This window comes from Nymphaea colorata, chromosome 1 (assembly GCF_008831285.2).
Source record: "Nymphaea colorata isolate Beijing-Zhang1983 chromosome 1, ASM883128v2, whole genome shotgun sequence".
NCBI classification, from domain to species: domain Eukaryota; kingdom Viridiplantae; phylum Streptophyta; class Magnoliopsida; order Nymphaeales; family Nymphaeaceae; genus Nymphaea; species Nymphaea colorata.
In genome coordinates this window covers 35,793,616-35,817,194 of record NC_045138.2, presented here as the reverse complement: position 1 = coordinate 35,817,194, position 23,579 = coordinate 35,793,616, and the positions used below count along the sequence as shown (strand labels likewise).

At 39.3% G+C, this 23,579-nt stretch overlaps 3 protein-coding genes across 4 annotated transcripts; 1 reads left to right on the top strand and 2 right to left on the bottom strand.

Annotated features, from left to right (window-relative positions):
• Nucleotides 1-1,020: 1,020 nt before the first annotated feature.
• Nucleotides 1,021-10,483, bottom strand: LOC116245759 (uncharacterized). Of its 2 annotated transcripts, XM_031617295.2 has the most exons (9): nt 10,328-10,483; nt 8,175-8,262; nt 7,741-7,858; nt 7,158-7,265; nt 6,596-6,682; nt 4,258-4,401; nt 3,670-3,767; nt 3,016-3,226; nt 1,021-1,390 (listed from the first exon to the last, which is right to left on the bottom strand). In XM_031617295.2, the coding sequence occupies exons 2-9, from the start codon at nt 8,175-8,177 to the stop codon at nt 1,305-1,307; spliced, it is 855 nt and encodes a 284-aa protein (XP_031473155.1). In that variant the 5' UTR covers nt 8,178-8,262; nt 10,328-10,483; the 3' UTR covers nt 1,021-1,304. The 2 variants fall into 2 exon arrangements, with proteins under 2 accessions (XP_031473155.1, XP_031473154.1); XM_031617294.2 differs by lacking the exon at nt 8,175-8,262 and having other exon boundaries at nt 10,328-10,455.
• A 1,550-nt stretch (nt 10,484-12,033) lies between these two features.
• On the bottom strand, nt 12,034-17,005 carry LOC116259375 (ADP-ribosylation factor 2-like). The gene is made up of 7 exons (XM_031637168.2): nt 16,846-17,005; nt 16,381-16,538; nt 15,203-15,273; nt 13,786-13,905; nt 13,279-13,397; nt 12,911-12,992; nt 12,034-12,194 (listed from the first exon to the last, which is right to left on the bottom strand). Exons 2-7 carry the CDS (start codon nt 16,526-16,528, stop codon nt 12,189-12,191), a joined length of 546 nt encoding a protein of 181 aa, XP_031493028.1. The 5' UTR covers nt 16,529-16,538; nt 16,846-17,005; the 3' UTR covers nt 12,034-12,188.
• A 2,089-nt stretch (nt 17,006-19,094) lies between these two features.
• Nucleotides 19,095-22,819, top strand: LOC116267728 (putative disease resistance protein RGA3). The gene is made up of 2 exons (XM_031649603.2): nt 19,095-19,257; nt 19,466-22,819. Exon 2 carries the CDS (start codon nt 19,501-19,503, stop codon nt 22,654-22,656), a length of 3,156 nt encoding a protein of 1,051 aa, XP_031505463.1. The 5' UTR covers nt 19,095-19,257; nt 19,466-19,500; the 3' UTR covers nt 22,657-22,819.
• Nucleotides 22,820-23,579: the final 760 nt, after the last annotated feature.

The following is a 23,579-nucleotide window of genomic DNA, read 5'->3' as shown; positions in this document are numbered from 1 at the left end:
GGCGTTTGATCGCTGTTCTTCGGCTTGAGTTACAATTACGTGGGGCTGAATGGGTTGGATATACGAAGTTTATCTTTGAAAACTGGATTCAATTTTAGATCCAATCACATGAAAATGAGAATGTAGCAGAAAAAGAGCGGGTAACAGAGTAGAAATTAAACACTACATTTTTCAAAATTTTGGATACGGAGTTCAAATTAAACTCAAAGGTAGGATATCTGGCCCTCTAAGCGACATCCTAATTGGATGTGTGCAGAGAAAAGCGAGAGAACTCGAGTCCGTCGACTTAGAGTTGGGCCTGGCTCGCCCTACAACTAAGCCGGTTATCCGTCTGTAGAGTTGAAAAAAATGCCACAGTTCTAGATTTAGGCACTTTGACATGTCAATACATTCTTTCTTTGAGCAGGTTTGATCGGTGCAGCATCTGATCATCATTACATTCATTCTTTGAGAGAATCAGGTTGATCGGTGCAGCATCAGATCATTACGTTCATTCTTTGAGAGAATCAGGTTGATCGGTGCAGCATCTGATCATCATTGTCTGGCAATAGAACCCCTTCACGATCTAACATGCTGCAGGCATGTTCGTGTTAAATTCAGTGGCATGCAAAACCCAAATATAAGTGTGGTATCTGCTGACATTTTCGAATAAATAATTCTATTTAAGCTTTTATTTTCCCTGTTGGGGAGAAAAAAATCATTAAATCCACTGCATGCCAATTTTACCAGTCGCAGTTTTGTCACCATAATATCGTGTTCTGGTTATCCCTCGGTATTCCCATTGACATTCGACTTTTGAAGGATGTCAACTTTTTGTCGTCCTTCTTGTCAAACAAGTTCGCATAGAGAAGATACTCTAAACCATGAAACGGGGGATTGAAGAACGACTTTGCTTTTAGAATTTAAGAGCTTTAAAATCAAACCATTATCGACTGTGCATTCCCATGCGGACATAAGTTGATATCCTCAGACGGAGGAGTGTAAACCACAAGACGACCTCAATGGTCTACGTATAGGAAGTAATAAACATTATCCCTTCGGCAATATAAGAGATAAATATCACTAGTTTCCACAATTATGGTGCTACTGCCTATCATCTGCTGCATACTGACGCCTCAGACTAAAAGATAAAGCAGGAAAAAAAAAAGTGGATATTTTTACCCAAGCTTGCATTCTATTAAAAAGGAATGTAAGTTGGACAACAACTGCTAACTATTCTCTGCAGCATTCTTCAAACGAAACTGCAGATGGCAACCCCAACTGTGTCAAAATTGATTTTTCTTTTTTTTTTTTCCATTGATTGGTCAGAAAGGACGGAACTTTCTTGCTGCCTTCAATTGTTGAATCCTTTTCTTATCCTGCTCGAACTTGCTCTGCAGCATCATAACCTCTGCAAGAGAAAGCATTTTGAATTTGTATCAGCATTGAGAATCTTATAAAAATTTATGTCTGGAGAAGTTAACAATAGCATATGCCCATTGAATAGTAAAGAGCTTAATCAAGATAAGAAAATACCGTAGAAAATCAAACCAGACAAATGAATCCTAAGCAATGAGGAAAATAGAAAAATTCATTCAAATACTAAGGATAAAAGCTTCTGTTGGGTAAAGCTAAGAAAAGTCGCCACGTTGTAGTTCTACTCACTCCATGCAACCGATAGACGAATAAAAAAGTCCAAAGGACTTGAATTTAAAATTGGAGCTGATATGAACAAGATGAGGGTGTTCAAAACAGGTAGATGAGCCAAAATAAGCTCAAGCACAGGCTAACTCGAGTAAGATAAACAAAGTTAGGCAGGTTCCCCTTAAAAATAACAGTCTTCCATGCTTTCATAAGCTATCATTCATACCGAGCAAACCCACATTGCAAAAGTTACACAAGGAATGACACATTTCAAGCAATAAAAAATAGAATTTGCAAATTCTTAACATTGTACAAGGCAAAACAACATACAGCACGTGACCTGTTTGTGATCTTCTAAACGCTGAGCTGAAGCAAACAGGTGTTTACTTAAGCTTAAGTTCATCTAATGAGTTGAGATCAGCTCTTACAAGCCGGCAAGACTTAAGCTGTGAGAAGCTTTTCCCAATCCGCAGCTTTATGTAAATCAGGTAATCACCTAAGGATACAGTTACATCGCTAGTTATAGTTTCTATAATTTCAGTAAAGATTCCTCAGACATCGTGCAGCTACCTACACATAGGTCTCCCCAAGACTAGGGATGTTCCTATCAAGAGCTTGAGCCTAGTTGGGCCAAATCGAGCTCAGGTGAAACTTGAGTACACTGAACTTGCTCGGGCTCGGCTGGGGCTAAGCTCGAGTTCAGCACATGTTACTCAAAGTTTCGCTAGCAAGAATTTAGAAAGATTTTCTATTTTCCAACAGAAGGAGAAGAGTGGGTTGATGAAGTTGAAAACATGATTTGAGGAGCCAAAGAAAACACATAATACACCAACAGTGTGATCACAAATACACCAACAGTGTGATGAGCTTACTCAACTCTCAAGCCCAAAAACCTGAGATTGCTAAACTCAAGCTTTAACTTTTTACTCATACCTGACTAGTTTAATAAATGAGTTGAGCTCAAGTAGCTCAAATAGAGCACCCGACTTGAAATGTGGCGCTCATTATATGGCAAGTGAACAGTCCAAGGATAGTTCTTTCAAGTAGACTCTACTATGTTTTCAAGCAATTTAGCTCCAAAGGGAGTAGTCAATAATTAAAATAAAAAAAATAAAACCTCTTTAACTACCCAAAGCATATGTATCTACATATATACACATACACATATATATACATGTGCAGAAAACACCAGAGGCAATCACATCCTATCAATTTCCATATATTTCCAACCTTATTGTTTCACCATCACAGCTCAAACTCCCACACCTTTAATGCATATGAACAATCAAATACATCAACATGACACATTGCAGTATTGCATACTGTAAATTCCACAACATTTATTAAAAACATTTGATCAAATTTGTGTGCAAAATGAAATCTTTCGCCTACCATTTCTCTGGGCTTCACGTCTTTGGAATCTGTAAAAATCTTTAGCTGGTTCTTTGTTTTTCTTTTTGGCAATTTTTTCCAAAACAACTGCCTCCGCAATAGATCCCACAGCGATTCCACTTTCAGCATCCATTGTTTTTTTTCTACCTTTATGGTGTGTAACAACAGTCCATCCGCCATCTGCAGCAAGTGCTTCCCTCTCTTTCCTTTCCTGAGAAATCAGAGCAACTGAATATAAATAATCCAATCATGTGGAGATACAGAATTCTAAAGCACGTCATCAGTTATTCACCATCAACTACAGCAGTATCAAATTTGCCTGGAACGAATTTTATCTTTTGGATTCTGGATTTAAGTAAAAAACCAACCTGTCCTAGAAATCATTGTTTAAGTATTTGATGATACTAGGAAATTTTAGTTCAGAAACTAACTATTTGGCCTCAACAATAATGCATCAAATACAAGTATAACATAGTCACACAACCCGAAACGGCAAAAAGCATTCTGTTGTGTTAACACGAATGGATTTCAAAAGCCATGTTTCTTGGGAATTTCGTGCTCTCATATATAACGACAGTGTCTGTATTTTTTGCCATGTTAACATTTCCTTCTGAACGTAGATGTACTAAGAAAAAAGTTCTAGCAAACTAATACCTTTTCCTTCCTTGTTTCATAGGCAACTATAAAGTCATCAATTTCCTGTTGCAAAATCTCCAACCCGGGTCTACGTTGATGGTATTCAGTGACCCACTCTGACAAGAAAAAAGGAAAGGTTTACTAGTAACTACAGCAATGAAACTTCAGCTAGTAAGAAAGTACACACTACTTGACAGGATATTCAACAGGGAGATAACTGATGGAACAGTAACAAAATTCAGCCATCAATGAAAGGACAGTAACAAAATTCAGCCATCAATGAAAGGGACATTCCCCACAAATAACTAATGGCAACAGCAACATAATTCCAGACACCATACTGCTAGTTTCTGATTCAAATTTTTAGTGCTACTTCCTTTTTGAACATCTTCAAAAAGCAGCAACACGGTTTTGAAGATAAGAAAACATAGAAAAGAAGCATTTGAAAGGCACCTATCTAACAGTTTACTATTATGCACAAGTGTGACAGGATGAACCACTCGAGACAACACATGTACATAGGTTAGAGAAAAACAGAAATATAAATAGAAAAGGAGAACAGCGATACTCAGTGCAAGGACATGCAACTCACAACAATTAACATACTTTTCATGCCTTTGGAGCAGTCATCATCTACTGAAGGGATTTCATAAACCTCATTTGCTTCATCTGTCTCTGCATCTGCACTTTCTCTCAATACTTGAGAAATTTTCCTTTTTGCCATTTTGCCGGATTTCTTCACCTTAGGATCTGGCATAAAATTTAACAATTACATGACAATCACAATCCATAGTTGCTTAGAAAGTACAACCAAAGAAGAAAAGAAGTGTGACTAGTCATGGCTAAGAATCTACAATCATCATTTCCAAAATTTAAAATTGTTATTTGGATTTGGTTTTGTGTATCACTTAAAAATACTGGAAGACCAGGCTGTAGCATCATGAACTGCAGAAACAACACAGCTAAGCCACCTATAGACCTAGTTGACTCATTAACTGTAGAAAGATTATTAGATTAAAAACATACATGCTCTCGTAGTCCAATTGGAAGATCAAAAACATGTCACCTGATGATTTATGGGCTATGAGACGAACAGAAAGCAAAGAGGTTGAAGTCCAAAATGTTGATATTGAGGAAAAACAACAGAAGAAAAAAAAACACATGAGGTGTCAGTTAATGTTCTTAAAAGGTAAGATGCTTACAACCAACCTATATGGAGCAATGGATGCTAACCGTCACATTTTCTCAAATAGCCGTTGTCACAAAAAACGTGTACGGAATATACGGCGAGAAATTTCTAGGGTATAATACGGCAAAGTTGTATATCTCGGGAAAATCTCAGCGAATTTTTTAAAAATTTAAAACATTTAATAAATCTTGAAAATTATAAAAAATAAAAAATAATAAAAATTACGAATAAAGGGAAAAATGTGTATAATGCCCGTATTATACCCGTATCCTGTATTATATGCGTATTATACCTTTTTTCGCGTTCTTTATTTTTTGGCGTTTTTTCTTAAAACGTGTTTTTTCGCATTTTATACGGCTGACTTGTTTTTCACGTTTTATACACGTTTTTTTTTAATAAAATGTGTTTTTAGTGACAATGGTATAAACCATGTTAGGGTGGCAAGTTTATAACAACCACTTAAAGAGAACTTTGTTAAAAATTTTTAAGCCAAAATAGAACTCCAATACATAATTATCAACAAAAAAAAAAGTAAAAGGTTTAGCTACCAGTTACTCGATCAACATAGACGGATTGCTTCCCTGCATGTGCATTTACTTGCAATATATAACGGAAAGATGTGGATTGACTTCCTAACTCCAGTATGAGCATAAAAGATATTTTGACTGAAATACACCACAACACTTAGTGTTGTGAAACCTTTCTAAAATTTTTGCTTATTATGCTAAATCCAAAACTTGCCCATGGTCTTGTAGAAAAGATTAATAGATTTAAAGTAAAAAAGTTGCTCAAAACAATAGACAAATAGCTTCTCTAAATCTATTTGACAGTTTAATGTTCATGCATATCTTATGTGACTGTAACATTTAACAAAGCATTCAGACACGTAATATCATAACAGATAAGATGTAGGCAAAAGATCATCTCAAATTTTAGTCCATGCTAGCACTTGTTATGCATCCGAGATAACGTTGAACACTTGTAAAGTAGTCATTGGATTTTATAGCTCTTCATGATGCAGTCAAGACCATGACATTCAAGTAACGTGCAAAGCTCTTATGGATGTATTTATGAATATAATAATTTATTGTCTTTTTTTTTTTTTTTTGCATGATGAAGCTTCCCTTTATTTGATCATACTTATCATTATGTGTTAGAATTTATAAATCAAGAATGAGGACCACCATGCTTTAGTATTTAGATTGCGATTTATGAATTTAGCCTAAGATACATACGCATGTCCATATATTATATCCTAGTATTACACAGTTATTGCATCATTCAAGTTGTTATGATGTGTCAGTGTCCATGCTCACAGTTGGGATTAATCTTGTTAAATTAGAAAGAAAAATTAGCTTATTGACTTGCCAATTATAGAAATGTAACAAATGATAGGAAACAAGAAACCATACTTTTTACATTCCTTAATTTGGAGTAAGGAACTTCAAAACCAACCATCCACGCTGACATTTCTAAACATAAGACCAGCCCTTATTAACAGATTGGTAACATAATAAGCATCCAACTGAGAACTTTGATATAGAGAGCAAAATTTGGTTTAGGTCTACACAATTGTGCATTGTGTTCTCTACCTCGAGACCAAAGTAAGATTAGAGTGGGAAGCAATTCTAAACATGGTAAGAGTTTTAGGTTGGACAATCGAAAGGTTGTACAAAGAACAATGAGGAATAGTAAAATATTAAAATAGTATTATTGTGAGGTCAAGAAGATACGCATAATGAAGACGAGACTCACTTTTATCATCAACTTCCTCCTGTAGCACCCCATCATTCTTTGTGTCATTCTTCATTTTAATCCCTTCTCCTTTCTTTGACTTCTTCACTGCACAAAGAATCAAATATTTCAATACGAAAAAGAGAAGGTAAACTACAATGACAAAGTAACCCATGACGTTAAACTATTGAGTGGTCCCCGGCATAAAAATCACTAGTTGGCTGACTAGGCTGATCACAATGTCTATAAGTTATAAACCATGGTTTGAATCTCCATATTTTTCGGACTCTCTCTCTCTCTCTCTCTACACACATGTGCTTACACACATATGCACATGTATTTATACACACAGTGACCAACCTGTGCTTGATGCTTGATTTTGACAACCTAGTGTCAACAAAAATTCACAATCATTCAAAACAAAACTAGGGTGAGGGCCACTATCAATAAATAAATTATTTGCTCAAGCAAACAGTGCCCATGGAGAACAATAAAGGGTTACACCTTAAGAACGTGTTACCCAAGCAAAGAGAAAATTCTAACTTCGTCTAGCTGCCTTAGGAATCATGACCAAGTTACAAACCTTTCTTCTCAACAAGGCTTTTGTCCTTCAACTTTCTTTTCTTCTTCTTCTTCATTGTCAACATGGAGTCGTTACCTTCATCTGTCTCCACTCCCTCAGACATCAGCTCTAAGATCATAACTCATGATAATCAGTGACACAGAACAATTAAAGCAAACCATCAAGCATTCACAAAAAGAGGACAACTCCACAAGAAAGGAAAAAGTAGTAAATATCTGTGTGTTTGCAATTGTTCTATTCTAATCTTACCCTTCTATGCTTCTTTGCCAAATTGCAAAAGCACCAAAGGCATGCTTAGGATTAAATTTGTTCTCACAAATTATTTGTCGTTGCTTGTTTCCCGTTTCCACCCTCCTATGACCTCTACACCAAATTGAAAAAGTACCAAAGACATGTTTTGGATGTAAATTTGTTCTTTATGCCAATTTTATGTAATTTCTGCTGTGTTGGCACTGTACAGTTTGTTGATGCAACACATAAATATGTAAATGCAACACATAAATATGTAACAGGTCAAATATACGAGCATCCCACAGATCACATAATACCCTGAAAATCATGCTAGTGACATTAGACATGCTACCTTCTTTCTGTTGTTGTTGTTGTTCTTCTTCTATGCGACTACTTATCCGTGATTTCTTTTTCTTCTTCAACTTTAGACGATCCTTTGATTTTTTAAGGCCTTCCATAGCCACTTTTACCTAAGAAAAATATTAGAAAGAACACAAGAATGTAGCAAAAAAGAAAAAAGGGATTAAAAAAAGGGCACCTAGACCTCATTGACTATGATTTAACAACTGTAAGCATCATATTTATGAAAATTATAAATTTTAGAAGTAAAGATATTCTCAGGATAGAGAAATAATAGCCAAAACCAAAGGTATAAAAGGAAAAACGTTCAAAGAAACTAACATAGCTAGTACAAGGTTTAACTTCTGATGAAAATAGTCATATTATACAAGACCATTTTTTCAATATACCAATTGATGCTACAACTGAATGGAATCTCAAAACTACCATAACAGGAACTAGGCCTCAATGATGTGCGTAGATTATAGCTGTCAAAAACTACCCATGCAGCCTCCAGGAACTCTCACCTGCTAACCTGAAAATTTTGAGAAAACCCTTTAAGATAAGATGTTCAGAGTACAATTTTTCATTACCATAGGCGTCGCATATTAAGAGCTTGATGGATTACATGCTAAGGTTATCAAACAATTCATAACAAATTTTCATGTGCGGGGCAAATTAAGAAAATTATTTGTGAGCAAATACCCCAAACACCTGGCCTTTGTTGGCAAATGATTACCATGAGTTTCATATGTCCTCAACAAGGACAAATTCAATCTTAAGGCCCTCTTTGATGGCAGGGAAGAATTTAGAATGGTAAATTTACCATGGAAAAGAATGCTGAAAAAAAAAAAGAAGGAAAAGGGTAGATTTTTGCAGGGTAAAATTAACTGTGTTTGGTGCACAAGGTAAAATAAAGGAGAGACGTTTTAACCTTTTAGGTGACCGTTGGAAGGTGTGATTTTTTTTTTGTTCTCCTCCATTTTCACATGGGTACACTCACATTCTTAATGGGGCATCCAAATAACTATATTAAAAGTACTGCTATCTAGGAATCGAGTTGCATGTAATCTGCAGCTCTATCTTCAAAGTTGCTCTCTTGAAGATGGTATTTAAGAATCACAAACTACAAAAAAAAAAAAAATTGAGCATCCTACTGCCTGTGAGGAAGGAACAATTACATGAACAGCAACCTGCTTATCCATCCATAGGAACAGGGGAAAGCTTACCTATCATCTATCCATAGTAAGGGCTGTAATAACAGCAAATGGGTTGTCATCATCATCACCATCGATCCTAACCACTGTACCTACTGATATAACCGGGTATATCTGAAGAAGTTAATACAAACTAATGAACTTAAATTTGTTTTACTTGTGAGCATTACAGAACAGCAACCTGCTTATCCAAGCAACACCGAAAGGCAAAGGAAATGCAGAGGAAAGAGAAGATCGGTAATTCATGAGACAAAAATGAAATTAGTCAAATAGGTTATGAAAACAACACAGTAAAAGCACGACTAGAAAAAAAAAATGTATATACAATTCCTCCATTCCCGTCCGCCATGGTAGCCCTGGAAGGGTCCAAATTTTTTTGCAAGGTGGGGCGGCCATAGCCGACGCAGCGCCTCCAGCATCGATGGAAAAGAGAGATAACGAGAGAGATTGTGGGGGGGAAAAAAATAAGAATAGGAAGACAAAGAAAGGGGCTCCCGGAGCAGCCCCTCTGTGCGTCGGCCATGGCCAACGCATACCTCCAGTCGGGAGGACCTCCCTGCGTCGGCCATGGCCGACGTACCGCGCGCGTGAGAGATAGAGATAGAGAGTCGCATACCTTCCCGACGTGGTCGAAAAATTCAGAAATGAAGCAAATTAAAGAAGACAATAGGAGGCAGGGACCTGCCCGACGTGGTGGCAAAGTGTGTAAGCAAAGTATGGTCGAAAATTTCAGAAATGAAGCAAATTAAAGAAGACAATAGGAGGCAGGGACCTGCCCGACGTGGTGGCAAAGTGTGTAAGCGACGAAAAGGGGTCCGCCCCAATTGGAACCACGGTTATGGCACCGGCTGAGGAAGGAGGAGAGGAAATCGGATTGGACGCCTGGAGATGATGACAGAGAAACCATCGTCTGTGAGGAGAGGGTTGGTGGGGCAGAGAGAGGAAGACAAAAAGGGCGATGGTTTGGTGATGGAGAGCTGCGAGAGAAGGAGAGCCCGCCAGCGAAGGGGTGAAGATGACCTTCTCCACCACTCTCTCTGACGAAATACGAAGCAAAGCAATAAATGGATGCCGCTGGCTGCGATGGGCGAGACCTAGCTGCGAAGAGGCTAACCTGAATGAAGCAACGCAGTGCGTGACTGCGGCTGCGGAAGAACCGTGCCAACTTGGTTCGAGAACGCATAAGAAGAAAAGCCCAAACGGGCAAAACAATAATCTCCGGAAACAAGCCCGCTCCTTCTGGTGCGACTTTATTAGTTCAGGAAGAGTGGAAGAACAGCTTGGGAATTGCGAAGGGTTTTCAGAGACCCCCCACCTCGACGCAGAGGTTCGAGGAGGAGGGTTTCAAGCGTTGAGTTAGAGAGAGAACTGAACGGGACTCACCTCCAAAAGAGAGTCGTCAGTCGCCGGCTCTCTATTGTGTCGCCGGTGCTCGGAAGACGGTGGTCTGAAGAAGAGCAAGGACATGAGAAATGGGAAAAATCGAAAGAAAAGGAGAGAGAGGAAGAACGAGGGTTTTAAGTTTGTGAAAAACTTTCAATTGGCCTCAACAATTTAATAAATTTGTGAAAAGTTTGAAATACTTTCAAAACAATTGCATTGTCACCCTATAACTTCTCATTAAATTTGAAAAAGAGCTCACATCCCACCTCTTCCAACATATGAATCATCAAACTAACAAATGAACTGCCTGGAATCTTTTTTTAATTGAATATGCAGAGCATATGCTTGAAGGGTATCTCTTGGAACCGTTGTTGGACTGAATACATGGCCGAGCTCATTGTGCTATCAATGGGCGTGGTATTCTGAGTTGTTGAGACCCGGGTCGGGAGCGGTAATGAAAGTTTTGGGGTTTGAACAGTGCAACAAAAATGAGAACGGAAATGAATGATCATTAGGAGATCTTTGTTTTGTATCAATTGTTATATCAAGTCTTGGTTTGCTTTCTTCTCCCCGTTATGTATGTTATAACTTCGTGACTGTAAGCTTGCTGCTTTGTACTGTTCAACCAGACTGTTTCCCTGTTACCAACAACGATTTTGTTTCTGTTTCTCTTTTCCGTTTAAATACATTCTTCTTTGCCTTTGGTTGGTCACCGCAGGAGGTTCTCGTGAGAAATTTTTCATCGCCCCATTCCCGTTCTTAGTTTATGAATATCTGATTCTAGAGTTACATATTGCCTAACCCTATTTTCCATCTTTGAGAGCAAAATAGGTGAACAACAGATCTGTAAATTTTGCACCACAAAGGTGTCAAGACGAAGCTGGAAGCTATGCTTGTCTATTTTGGCAGAAGACGTTGGTCTATTTTAGCCCTTATTGGATAAGTTTATCCTGTTAAGTTAGCGTTGGAAATTTTTATGATTGAAGTGGTAGAACCTTACCTCAAGGGATGTAGATGTGTGATGCAATTGGAGTCATTGGACAGCAAGGTAGCTCGTACTCAAGGGGTTCAAGGTTCAAATATTGTGGCCACTGTCATGCTCTGGAACGTAATTCTTTCGCAGCAAATGGTGGCAAGCCAAACATCCGATTTGAAAGATGTACCATAAGTCCACACATAATCCAGCTTAGATACAATCTCAGACCAGTAGCTACTCTACAGTCCAAGTTGACCGACTCTTGTATTCACTGTGATCATGACTGTAAAGAAAATGCAGCTTGTGCGACTCTTGAATTCACTATGATCATGAGTGTAAAAGAAAAAGCAGCTGCTCCCCCTCAAGGAATCGAGTGTCACCGGGCATTTCCATGATGGACGTTGAGCTCGAACTTGAACCGAACCACGTAATTATTATGTCCTATCTGTTGTCTATGCAGAGCCAAACATCCTGTACACAATATGTCCTCACAAAGCCACCCTGTAACACTTGTTTTTTTCATTCTTTGCTCGGCAGTTGAGAACGTCTTTCAGACTGTTCCATCGAAAAACCAACGACAGGAAAAAGACAAGTTATAGCCAAGCAGCATCATTCCAAACAAACATCAAAGAATAGTGGACTCATGACGTGGGACAACAAACTTTTTATAGCCCATAAAGTACCAGGTACCAACAGCAGGCAAAGGAATTCCCTCATATAGATCAAGATATATCAAGTCAATCCACACAAATCAATTTCATTAATATAATTGAGTTTCTTTCTTAACAAAACCAGTAAATAACAGAATCGACGGGGAAACATGAAATGATAAGCTAAGGATGCCAGAAAAAGTTGTCTGAAGACTGTCATCTACAATGCTTCCGGTCACACCTGAAAATACATCAAAAAATCAGTCACACCATTACTCATATCCAAAAACCCAGCAACCAGCTCCTGAGTTATAAACTTTTCAATGTCTCCATAGGATACAGTGAGTTGCAACATTTCAAACAGTTAAATATCAATTTTTACAAATCCCAATCTACATATTAGAGAAGCATGTTAAAAGGCAGTTTTAGGTCTACTGTTAATTTTGTTCAGATACAGCTTCAATCAGATTCAGGCAGAACAGTCAGACATGAACAGACAGCACATGACAGCTCGACTGGATGGACTAACAGTCACGCCAGATTAAAGCCAATGACTGGTAACCGGTAAGTGGCTGCATGGGTCAATGTCGTCACAATCTGCCTGAATCGCTCAACTTGAATCAAAATAGTGGCAAATTGGTTAGATTGATCGGCAAATACAAGGGTGCCACATTTCAAATTTTAAAATTTTTTATAGTTTTAATTATTTTTATATTTTTCTTTATCTTTTAATATAAAATAATAAGTTCTGTTGATTCAGCCGAAACTATGAATTCACCGACTTGGCAGCTTATTTTGATAACATTGACACAGACAACCTAAACTGCTGTTTCTGACAAATGAGGCAACATCTAAGCGCCACAAAACCACCTTACTTACATTTAACTACAACGGGAGGAAATTATTTTTCTCAAAACATGACCAGTCAGTCAAGAAATGTTATTTCCAACTACGTACCTTGTTGGCGATGTTGTTGGACAGCCAATCCAGCCCTTCATACAGACCCTCTCCAGAAGTAGCACATGTACTCTGAATATACCTGAAAACAAAAATAATTCAATTTATGTTAATCCAATGTTGCACACTAACCAGCCTTGCATGGATGACTTGTACATATTAAACCGTAAAACATTTGTATCTTCAGTTTTCTCTCACCAAATTTTTTAAAATGTCACTACCTCAAATTGTTAGTTGTGAGTTTCCTTTTTCCTTTTCTTGACATAGATTGTCGGTGACATCTAACAAATGATTGCATGTATTGCTTATTCTTTTGGTACAAAAACCAAGTCAGAGTTCAACTCAGGAGGAACATCAGATTTTCATACCAGTGTCGCTGACGAAGGGAATGCAACCCAAGCTTATCAGTTATCTCAGCAGCATTCATTGCATTTGGAAGATCTTGCTTATTTGCAAACACAAGCAAAACAGCATCACGTAATTCATCCTGCAACAAGAGAAAGTCACTGAGCTATCATGGCAGATAGGAACATCCTGACAGGCAGAGGAGCGAAGAAAATTTATGGAGGCAAAATATTCAGACCCTCCTAGGGCTGACTTCCGTTTCATTTCCTTTCCGGCCTTTACAATATGAAAAAAAAAATACGTTGTTCAATTTCAGGATGTAGAATGAGTGAAATTTCACCCTTCACTACACCCTGAATCTTTTTCAGGATAATCAGACCCCCGAGGGCATGGATGTATGGAGGAAAAGGAAACTTTGATTGTCAATTGGAATTTCATCAATGCAATTACTAGCTGATAAAGCTTTATAAACAGGAAATATTTTGAGAAACACAATCATTAAGTCAAGTACATTTGAAGGAAGAAATTACCTCGTTTAGCATCCTGTGAAGCTCATCTCGGGCTTCAACGACACGGTCTCTATCATTGCTGTCAACAACAAAAATAAGGCCCTGGGTATTCTGGAAATAGTGCCTCCACAGGGGTCTAATCTGTTGCAATGGAAAATGTTATATGGGCATATCAGTAAAAAATATCATGGCAGTGAGCTTCTAACCAGATACTCTTATACCATGCAGTAGATCTAGATCTGGCTGCCCAACATACTAACAGAAAAATGAAGCGTATATGATTGGGTCTACGTCACATAGGTACGGGTACTGACCATTTTCAAAAAACTTGGGTGCGCAGGACGGCCGTATATATATATATATATATATATATATATATATATATATATATATATATATATATATATATATATAAACAATAAGAAATACTTAGAAAATATATATCAAAATAGAGAATATACATCAACATAAACAAATAAATAACATAGAAAATATATATCAACGGCTCTCGCAATATTGTGTTTAAGAAACCTATGAAAAACTTTAAACATCCCCAAACAGCCCCCTAGTCAAATATGAACATCAATCGAATTTTCACATCCAAAGAATAGAATAAAAAGTAAGGAGGAAAAAATTAAATCAAAGTAAAATTAAGTAGTTTGGATCTATAGGTATCCAAGTGTCAAAGTACCCATTTTGGGTACGGGTACGGAGACACGGGTACGTGGACCTTACTGAAGTACCCATGTGACTTAGGATTGGGTTTGCTACAAAGAAGTGCATACAAGTATGTTTTTTTTCTTTTTTTTAAAAAAAAAAACTACGCATTTAAGATAAGCCACTATTTCTCATGCATGGACTGATGTACAACCAAAAAACATCACTGAAGAATTAGGGAGGTTTCAAGCTTTTTGTACTAAGTTGGAAACCTCAAATAGCATATTAACAGGCCAAAGTTAATGTAACAAGGACCAAGCTTATCATGGGTTTCCTCTTTGACATAAACATGGAATGAAATAGAATATAATACATTTGGTGGATCCATACCCTATAATGGGAAAATAAATTTCCTGGTAAGGAACTAAAAAGAAGAAAACTTAGAAATATATCTCTAGGGTATTAATATAGGTATCTAATATAAGTGCCTGCTTTGGCCCGGAACAAAAATAAAAAGAAACAATGAAAGTAAAAACCACACAGCTTCACATCGCCAAAGACTTTGAATACACCAAAAAATTCAAATTAATAGTCTTCACTTTTGCATAGATCTTGCACCACTCTCACGATCCATGAAAGAAAGAATGTTGCCCAGTATTATTGTATGAAAAAATCAGAAAATAGTCACAGGATACATCAGCGAGTATGCTAATCATAACAAATACCAGAACTAAGTTACAGGGTAGTGTAGAGATTATCCTTATCTAGAGTTATCACAAACCTTGTCCTGGCCACCCACATCCCATACGGTGAAGCTGATGTTTTTGTATTCAACGGTCTCTACATTGAAACCTGCAAAAGAAATTCAAGCGATGGTAAGTAGTGCCTTCATGAGAGAACAACTGAAGCCTAAATACGGAAAAGATAAAAATAGAATTCACATAAGCAAGAATTGACAATGTCAAATAAGAACTCCAAGTAGTTTATTTTCTACTATGAATACATGAACATGCGAGAGATGTGGCAGCTATACAACACATTACTCTTAATAAGCAATAAATTCTAGCACTGACAATGTCAAGTAAGAACTCCAAGTGGTTTATTTTTAACTGTAATTGCTTGAACATGAGAAGGATGCAGGCAGATGCATGAATCATCCTCCTCATGTAAGCAGTACATTGTCCACCAAACAGTTTCATGTTTTACGATTTCCTTCGGTGCTTCATTGGAATAACGAATCATCACACTCAATCCTAGAATAAAAATGAACTTAAAAGAAGAACGTCAATTATTCAAACAGCCATATGGTCCACTTTTCTAGGGAAACATGAAAACATGCATTTCAGAAAAGCAGATAAGAGATCTATGAAGAAAAAACAGAGGCCAGATTATGAGACCTAACTAAGCAGCTAAAGAAAACCACAAACAGCAAGACTCCCACGTGTTCTGATTCAATTACCAACGAGCAGTATAAAAAACACGAAAACAACAAAAATTCTACTCCGGAAATCACTCGATCTACAAGCAGCATCACTCAAATATTTGAAATATGAGCAGATCGGTGAAGTATCGAATCTCATCAACAAATTTGTCACTAATATGGGAAATCCAAGAGTTTCTTAGGAGAAACAGAAGACGGTCGAGTTAGATCGTCAATGTAGGGGTCATCATTAACCTGATAAGCATTCCCAAAATGTTAGCACAGTAATTTTCCTTTGAGCAGAAGGCAAGAAAAAAAAAAAGGGGATGGCAGATCCATAAAGCAACTCTAATTTCCCAGAAATGACTCAATTATCAACTTTCAAAAATTCATACGTCGTCCAGAGACCCTGGTCGACGATCTGAATATCATAAGTTCATACACATGGATCAAGCTGCTGACTCGGAGAAGTTCAAAAAAATGTGGAGTGCAAGAAAAGAAAGAAAGGACTGAGAAGAAAACAAGCAAGAATGGCTCACCAATAGTCGGGATCGTTGTGACAATCTCTCCGAGCTTCAGCTTATACAGGATCGTGGTTTTACCGGCAGCGTCGAGACCGACCATCAGAATCCTCATTTCCTTCTTAGCAAAGAGGCGGCTGAAGAGCTTCGTGAACGTGAGCCCCATTTCTTCGCAGCTATAACAAAGAAAACACGGATCGACCATAAAAATCGTCAGATCTCTTCAATCTCGCAGAATGCAGACAGAAAAAGGAAAAAAAAACATGCAAAACCTAGTTCCGTTCCGCATCTTCCTCGATGACGGTAAATATGCATAGAAATTCCGTGAAATGGAGAAACTACGACAGATCCATCGAGATCCGCGTTGCTAACGAATGAGAAGACCTTTTGAAGCGTAGAATTCGCTGAATCTTTTCGGCGTGGAAGGGAATGGAGACAATCATGATAAAAGAGAGCCCAGGATAGAGAGATCGGATGCCTTACCCGGCAAACTCGAGGATGCCGGCGAGTCGGATCGCGAGGGATCGGTCGGACAGCCGGAAGGACGGACGTACCCGGAGCCGCTGCTGCGCGTGAGGGCAATGGTTGGGGAAGAGAAACGCCGGGTCCTCCCGCGTTTTTATACTCACCGCGTCCAAAGGAACCGTTCAATTGAACGAGGAGGAGGGGGCAGGGACTGGGAGTCCTCGCACGCGCGACCCCGCACGTACGCAACGCGGTAGGCGTGGTTCGGGACCTGCTACCGACACCGGGAGCCAGGTTAGACTGGACCGCGGTCGGTAGGATGTCAAATCGAAGGATGTTGAACGAGTTGGTCTTGACTCGCACTCACTCGCTCGAAGTCGATATCAAATCAAAGAAGCTGAGTTCGAATTTCGAAATCAACTTGGACTAAGGAAAAGAGCAGAGCCCGAGTTAGTTAGGCTCCGCTCGATTAAACTCCTGGAAACGTAATACGTAAAATGTGGGTCGGGATCTGAATTGGATGGTGGATTCTCGGCGTGACCTCATACCCAATTATATGGGACTGCACCAAACCGACAAGGACCCCCACCCCCTTCTTTTGCCCTTACCGATATGCTCTACTTTGTGCTGCCAATGCCAACAACCAGGCATCGGCCAGCTTGCAGGTTCCATCTCATTAGAGTTGGATCCTATCGTAAGGCACGTGGTAGTGCATGTTCGGGCAGAAAAGAAAACCACGCACACATTGCCTGTCGATGGGCAACGTAATCAGCTCCAAGTTTCGAACACATGACCTCCTCCTGGCATACCGGTGAGTTTGTTCTATCAAATGGAAATTTCTGGTAGCCCAGCCCAGCCCGCCTTGCAGTTGTAGGTCGTCCGGACTTGATTTAATATTTTGTCAATCTCTGAACATATGGATGGAATCAGATTTTAGTAGGTCATCTAATGCCAGTTCACTCTCTTCCATTCCCCTCTCCACGCTTAGCTTTAAGTTCTTCGCCTTGAAGTAAAGTTGGCTACCGGCAGACGTGGAGGAATGGCAGACATTCTGTTTCAAAGCGAGATCCACAAGTTCCCTTCTTCAATGAAGTTGTCTCCCTCAACTATATAATTGGTAAAATTTTGATGGCCATATTGTTCTTCCTGGTTCAAAAGGAAAGGCGGCAATTACTTTTTCTTCAATAGCTGCCAAAAAAGGAGTCCACGCCAAACAATTAGAGGAATACACCTCATCCGGGGTTGGGTTTCCTCATTCGACGCTTGGGAGACACCGCCTGCCGATCCGGCGATCCGTCATCATCTCCGGTCGTTGGAAATAAGTAATAGTGAAGAGCTTTGAAAAAAAAAAAAAAAAACGATGGTGAGAAGAGAGTGAGAGAATCAAAAGGTGTGAACGGGTTTAGGTGTTATTGTGGTTTATTACATTTTGATTTTTTATTTAGGTTGTGTTTGATAGATTTGAATTTTAAATTCGAAACTACTTAAAAACGTGTATTTTGAAAGTAAGGTTGGTTTATTTGTTAAAAACTATAAATTTAAGGTCGGATGAATGAAGGGGTGGTCTGATTTAAAATCTATGAGAGGATCTATAAGATTCACATAAAACAAACACATCCTAAAAGAAGTTATGTCTAACTACTTTTCAAAAAATTTTGAAACCAATGTTCAGCCTTTATAAAAATAACACACGACCTTTGACAAACTTCACAACCATGTTTTAGTTCCTGTCATGCTCATCAAGCTCAGAAATAAACTTTAAAAAAGAAAGATCTGTTTAGACAAACATAACGAGGTTTTGGAATCAGAAATTGTATTTCTGATTCCATCAATTCCACAATCAAACTTCTGAAATTAACAATCCAGAATATTGATGGCACCGACAAAAAATGGTGATATTGTGAAAACAGGATTTGTCAAGAAAGATCAACTAGGAGGACTGTAGATTTGAGATCCGTGGTGATACGAAAGTCTTTGGATGTTAGATGAATTTAAAGTCGGAGCTCTCCCATCCGACAGTAAATTTATAGTTTTTAACATGTTATGTTCCTGAAATCAGGATCTACTTTTTTTTTTTTTATACAGCTTCGAATCTTTCTTTTTAAACGAAATTTTTAAGAAAAGGAGACCGTTCTCCGCCGCCTCCGAGTCAACACGCGCCGATTCATTTCCGTCCGACTCTTTGCATCAGACGATCATTACTTTTGGCGCCAAAACCCTCTTTCTTCCCGAATTCTTTTCGTTTACTTTCCGCCTCTTATTTTCATCGTTCTTTCCTTCTTTGTTCCGTGCTCGTTAGATGGTGAAGGACAACCCTCTGTTTCTTTCACCGTCTTGGATGTGTTCGTCCTGGATGCGATGATATACTGTTCGCCCACTGCTGGTGCTGGCTGCTGCCATTGTAGTTAGATAAACCAGTTTGGTGGGAAGGTATGTTTACGACGACTCTCGCTTTACACGATGTTTTCCGAGTAATGCGTCTAGTTCATGTTTATCGAGTTGCAGTCTCCTTTTCAATGCCTTCCTTTTTCTTCTTTTTGAGCGACAAACTTATTTCGTCCGATTAGAAGTCCATCTGTCCATGTCTGTGCGTCTCTTCACGTTTCCCTTTTTTTTTTTCCCCTTTCCTGCCATGCAGAGGGTATACTTGAAGGTTATCTCTGGACGGAGAACATGGCTGAGTTCGTTGTTCTGTCGGTGGCGCGGTATCTGGAGCGATTTATCGGGGAAGGGTACGAGTTGGGTGTTCACCTTGAGAAAAATCTGAGAAAGTTGCTGAGCTTGCTGTTGGCCCTACAGCCATCCATTGACGACGCAGAGCGACTGCAGATGAAGGACGAAGCTGCTAGAAACTGGTTGAGAAGGTTGAAGAATGCTGCTTACGATATCGAGAATGTCCTAGACGATTGCACGACCCAGATTCTTATTTCTACGAAGAGGGGCCTTGTCAATGCTGCCTATGATGTGGAGGAATGGCATGAGAGTGTCGGCAAGTATTCTCCTCTTATTAGCAATCAAACTCGCTCTCTAAGCACGGGGAAACGGAAGAGAGAATATTCTCCGATGAGTGTTTGCAATTATCAAACGAACCCTCTGGTTCACTCTATAATGAAGAAGGCAAAGGACATCCTTGGAAGTTTAGATGATTTGGTCCGCATGAAAACTGGGTTTAGGGAAATGGCTATTGAAGAGAGGAGGTTGCAGATGGAAGCCCGTTGTACGACTTCCTATGTGGAGGAGGAGGATGTTTTTGGCAGGGATGATGACAGGGAGAAGGTGATGCAGTCATTATTAGGAGGAAGTAATGAAGAGATTTCATTGATCACCATTGTTGGTATGGCCGGAATTGGAAAGACGACTGTTGCTCAACTTGCCTACAATGACAAAAGCGTAGTTCAACATTTTGAGGAGAGACTTTGGGTGTATGTGTCTCAAGATTTTGATATGCTAAGGCTTACAAAAGCATTAATCCAAACTGCGACGGGGAAGAACATTGATTTGACAGAATTGGATCCCTTGCAGCATCGTCTTAGTAAAGTTTTGAACAATAAGAGAGTGCTGATCGTGTTGGATGATGTGTGGAATGAAGACATTGATAAGTGGGAGCATCTGAAATTTCCATTCAAAGCCTGCGGGAAGGGAAGCAAGATTCTGGTTACCACTCGAAGTGAGAAGGTTTCTTTGGCCATGGATGCCACACATTTGCACCGGTTGACCCGCCTCTCAGGTGCTGACGCTTGGTTAATCTTTGCCCGTAGAGCATTCACAGGAATGTGCAAGGAAGATCTTTTCACATTTGAACCAATTGGAAGGAAAATTGTGAAGAAGTGCAAAGGGATACCCCTTTTGGTGAAAACTGTGAGTAACATGATGCGCACAAAGAAAAGAAAGTGCCAATGGAAGCGTGTCTTGCAAAGTGAAATTTTCGATTTGCCATTTGTCAACAAAAGAGTCCTTCCAGATCTGTTGCTGAGCTATTATGACTTGAACGTCACTTTAAAAAGATGCTTTTCTTATTGTTCCATGTTTCCCAAGGACCGCAGTATTTCTTGCAGTGATTTGGCAAAAATATGGGTCGCAGAGGGGTTTATCCTTCGCAGAGGACAGAAAGAGATGATGGAAGTTGCTGGACAATATTTCGATGATCTTGTTGATAAATCTTTGTTGGGCGTCTTTTACAAGGCTAAGCATGGGCAGACCAGGAGTGATGAAATGCATGAGCTAGCCTATGTCCTTGCTCGATTTGTTGCAGGGTCTGACGGCTTCAGCTCAATATGCAAGAACGAGAGATTAGATGAGATCCCTGACGAAGCACGTCATGCATTTCTCATCTGTAAAGAGTTCAACTCTGCCAAAGACGTAGCATTATCCATTCGGAAGGCCCTTCATCGTGCCAAGAATCTCCGCACGTTCAAGCTACAGACGGCGAGGCGTCTTGTACTGCCTCCTGACCTGTTCGACAGAGTTGACAGCTTAAGGGTGTTGGACATGAGTGACTCTCAAATTCACAATCTACCAGAATCAGTACGGAAATTAAGGCGCCTGAGGCACATTTTCCTCTGCTATTCAGACATTGCTTGGTTACCTAAAACTTTTGGTCCTTTGCTCCATTTGCAAACCTTAGATGCAGAAGGGTGTTATGAGCTTCAAAACCTGCCTTGTGATTTACCCCAGCTTTTAAGCTTGAAGCATCTTAAACTTGGTGGTACCGAGAGTTTGGGATGGTTGCCAAAACACATTGGTCAGTTAAGTCGCCTCGAGACACTGGGTCATTTCATCGTGCAAGATGAAGATGGCCACAGAATTGGAGAGCTTCAGAATCTAAACTCTATCGGCGGGCACCTGTCAATAACGAACTTGGAGAAAGTGCGTAACCAAAGAGAAGCCATTGAATCTCAAATCTGTGAGAAGCCAAAATTGAAGTCTTTGACACTGCAATGGACATTTGATGAATATGCAGACGGAAAGGGGACTAAAAGTATCTTTGACTGCCTCCGACCTCACAGCAACCTTAAAATGCTATCCATATGGAACTATCCTGGCATTATGTTTCCAAAGTGGATGCTGGATTCATCTCTTTGTAATCTGGTGAAACTTGAACTTCTCCATTGCGACAATTGTGAACATTTACCAGCTCTGGGGAAGCTTCCTTTACTTGAGCACCTAGAAATGTTGGAGTTTCCTGCAGTTAAATCCATTGGCTATGAATTTTATGGGACGGTTGAAAATGCTTTCCCCAGGTTGGAAACCCTAGAAATTTTAGAATTTCTAAACTTGGAGGAGTGGTTGGACATGGACGGAGCAATGCCAATGCTGCTCAATCTGACCATCACGTCCTTGCCCAAACTGAAGCAGTTCCCATTTCAGTGCCTACGAAGACTGAAGAGTTTGGATATAAGTTGTGTTAGCATGGAGACGATGCCAGCTTTCTCTGACTTGAAATCATTGAGGATGGGCATAGATCATGATCCAAGAGCACTCCAGAACGTGCTTGGACACATTCCGAGCGAGACACTTGAAGAACTGACAATCTCTATTCCGCGGGAAGTAAGGTCTCTGGAGGAGTCTGCACTGCAATGCTTCAGGGGGCTGGAGAAGTTAACCCTCTTGGGCTGTGAAAACTTGGAGTCTTTGCCGGAGAGTATTCGTTGCCTAACAAAACTTAATTCGCTGCAAATTAGTCTCTACGCAACATCCCTTACTGATCGGTGCATGAAGGAGAAAGGGGAGGACTGGGATAAAATTTCGCACATACCAAATATCCGAGTTGGCCAGTTCGTAATTCGGGAGTCTGAACAGTTCAACAAGGGTGAGGATATAGATGAATGATCATCAGAAGATTTTTGTTTATTTTGTATCCGTTGGTATGTCAAGCCGTTTCCTCGTTTTCCGATCATGTATGTTCTAGCTTCTTAACTATTAGCTTTCTGCTTTTGTTTTATCGTGACTGGTTTCCCTCCCATCAAGAATGGTATTTGTTTCATGTTTTTCACTTTCTCCTTGGCATTGTATGGCATGCTTCTTTGCCCTCGGTTGGGTACAACGGGAAGTTCTCGTGAAAAATTCTTCATTACATAGTTCACGCTTTTATTTTGTGAATATCTGATTACATATTTGATTAGGCTTTGCCTGGGGCCCTGGCCTAATCCTATTTCCTAGTTTGAGTGTAAAGTCGACGAACAATAGATCTCTAAAAGGCATGCAGTCAAAGCAGGAAGCTACTTTTATGAACTTTGGCAGAAGCTGGTGGTTTGTTTTGTTCCCTGTCGAAAACACTTTTGGCCGTGTTAAATTATTTGCAATTTTTGTTGTGGGTAAGAAATTTCTGTCATCGAATTGTTTGAACTTTTCTCTCCCTTTTTCGACTGCGTGCACGGGCAACTCATTAACCACAGAACGCCCTTGGGTCATTTGTATTATAAAAACATCCGTATTTGTTTATACTGCATATTCCATATTGGGTCTTTCGTTGTAGCACGATGAGTCTAATCGCCGCACGATCGACTGGAAACCGGCATTCCGGCTTTTCTCAGACTTATGGTTGTGAACAATGTGGCGTTAAGGCCCAACAAAAAGAATGAATTTCTCTTGGAAAATTGGATTTTAACAGTTGTCAAATCTACAAATAAGAAAACTTCTTTGTGTTTTAACTTGCAAAATCAGGTAAGATATGTGTAGAGCTTTCATTTGTCAGTTCGACTGATGTGCAAAATAGGAGCTTTTTTTTTTCCAAAAATTCTTGTTTGGTTTAT

Excerpts from the sequence above, each read along its gene's own strand:
- LOC116245759 (XM_031617294.2), bottom strand. The coding sequence starts at position 10,411 with ATGTCCTTGCTCTTCTTCAGACCACCGTCTTCCGAGCACCGGCGACAC. Across the intron at positions 4,402-6,595 it reads GGAGGAAGTTGATGATAAAA|ATCCTAAGGTGAAGAAATCC; the intron begins GTGAGTCTCGTC and ends ATTTTATGCCAG. Across the intron at positions 1,391-3,015 it reads ACGTGAAGCCCAGAGAAATG|AGGTTATGATGCTGCAGAGC; the intron begins GTAGGCGAAAGA and ends TTTCTCTTGCAG.
- LOC116259375 (XM_031637168.2), bottom strand. The coding sequence starts at position 16,528 with ATGGGGCTCACGTTCACGAAGCTCTTCAGCCGCCTCTTTGCTAAGAAG. Across the intron at positions 15,274-16,380 it reads CACAACGATCCCGACTATTG|GTTTCAATGTAGAGACCGTT; the intron begins GTGAGCCATTCT and ends TTTCTTTTGCAG. Across the intron at positions 13,906-15,202 it reads ATGTGGGTGGCCAGGACAAG|ATTAGACCCCTGTGGAGGCA; the intron begins GTTTGTGATAAC and ends CCATTGCAACAG.
- LOC116267728 (XM_031649603.2), top strand. The coding sequence starts at position 19,501 with ATGGCTGAGTTCGTTGTTCTGTCGGTGGCGCGGTATCTGGAGCGATTT.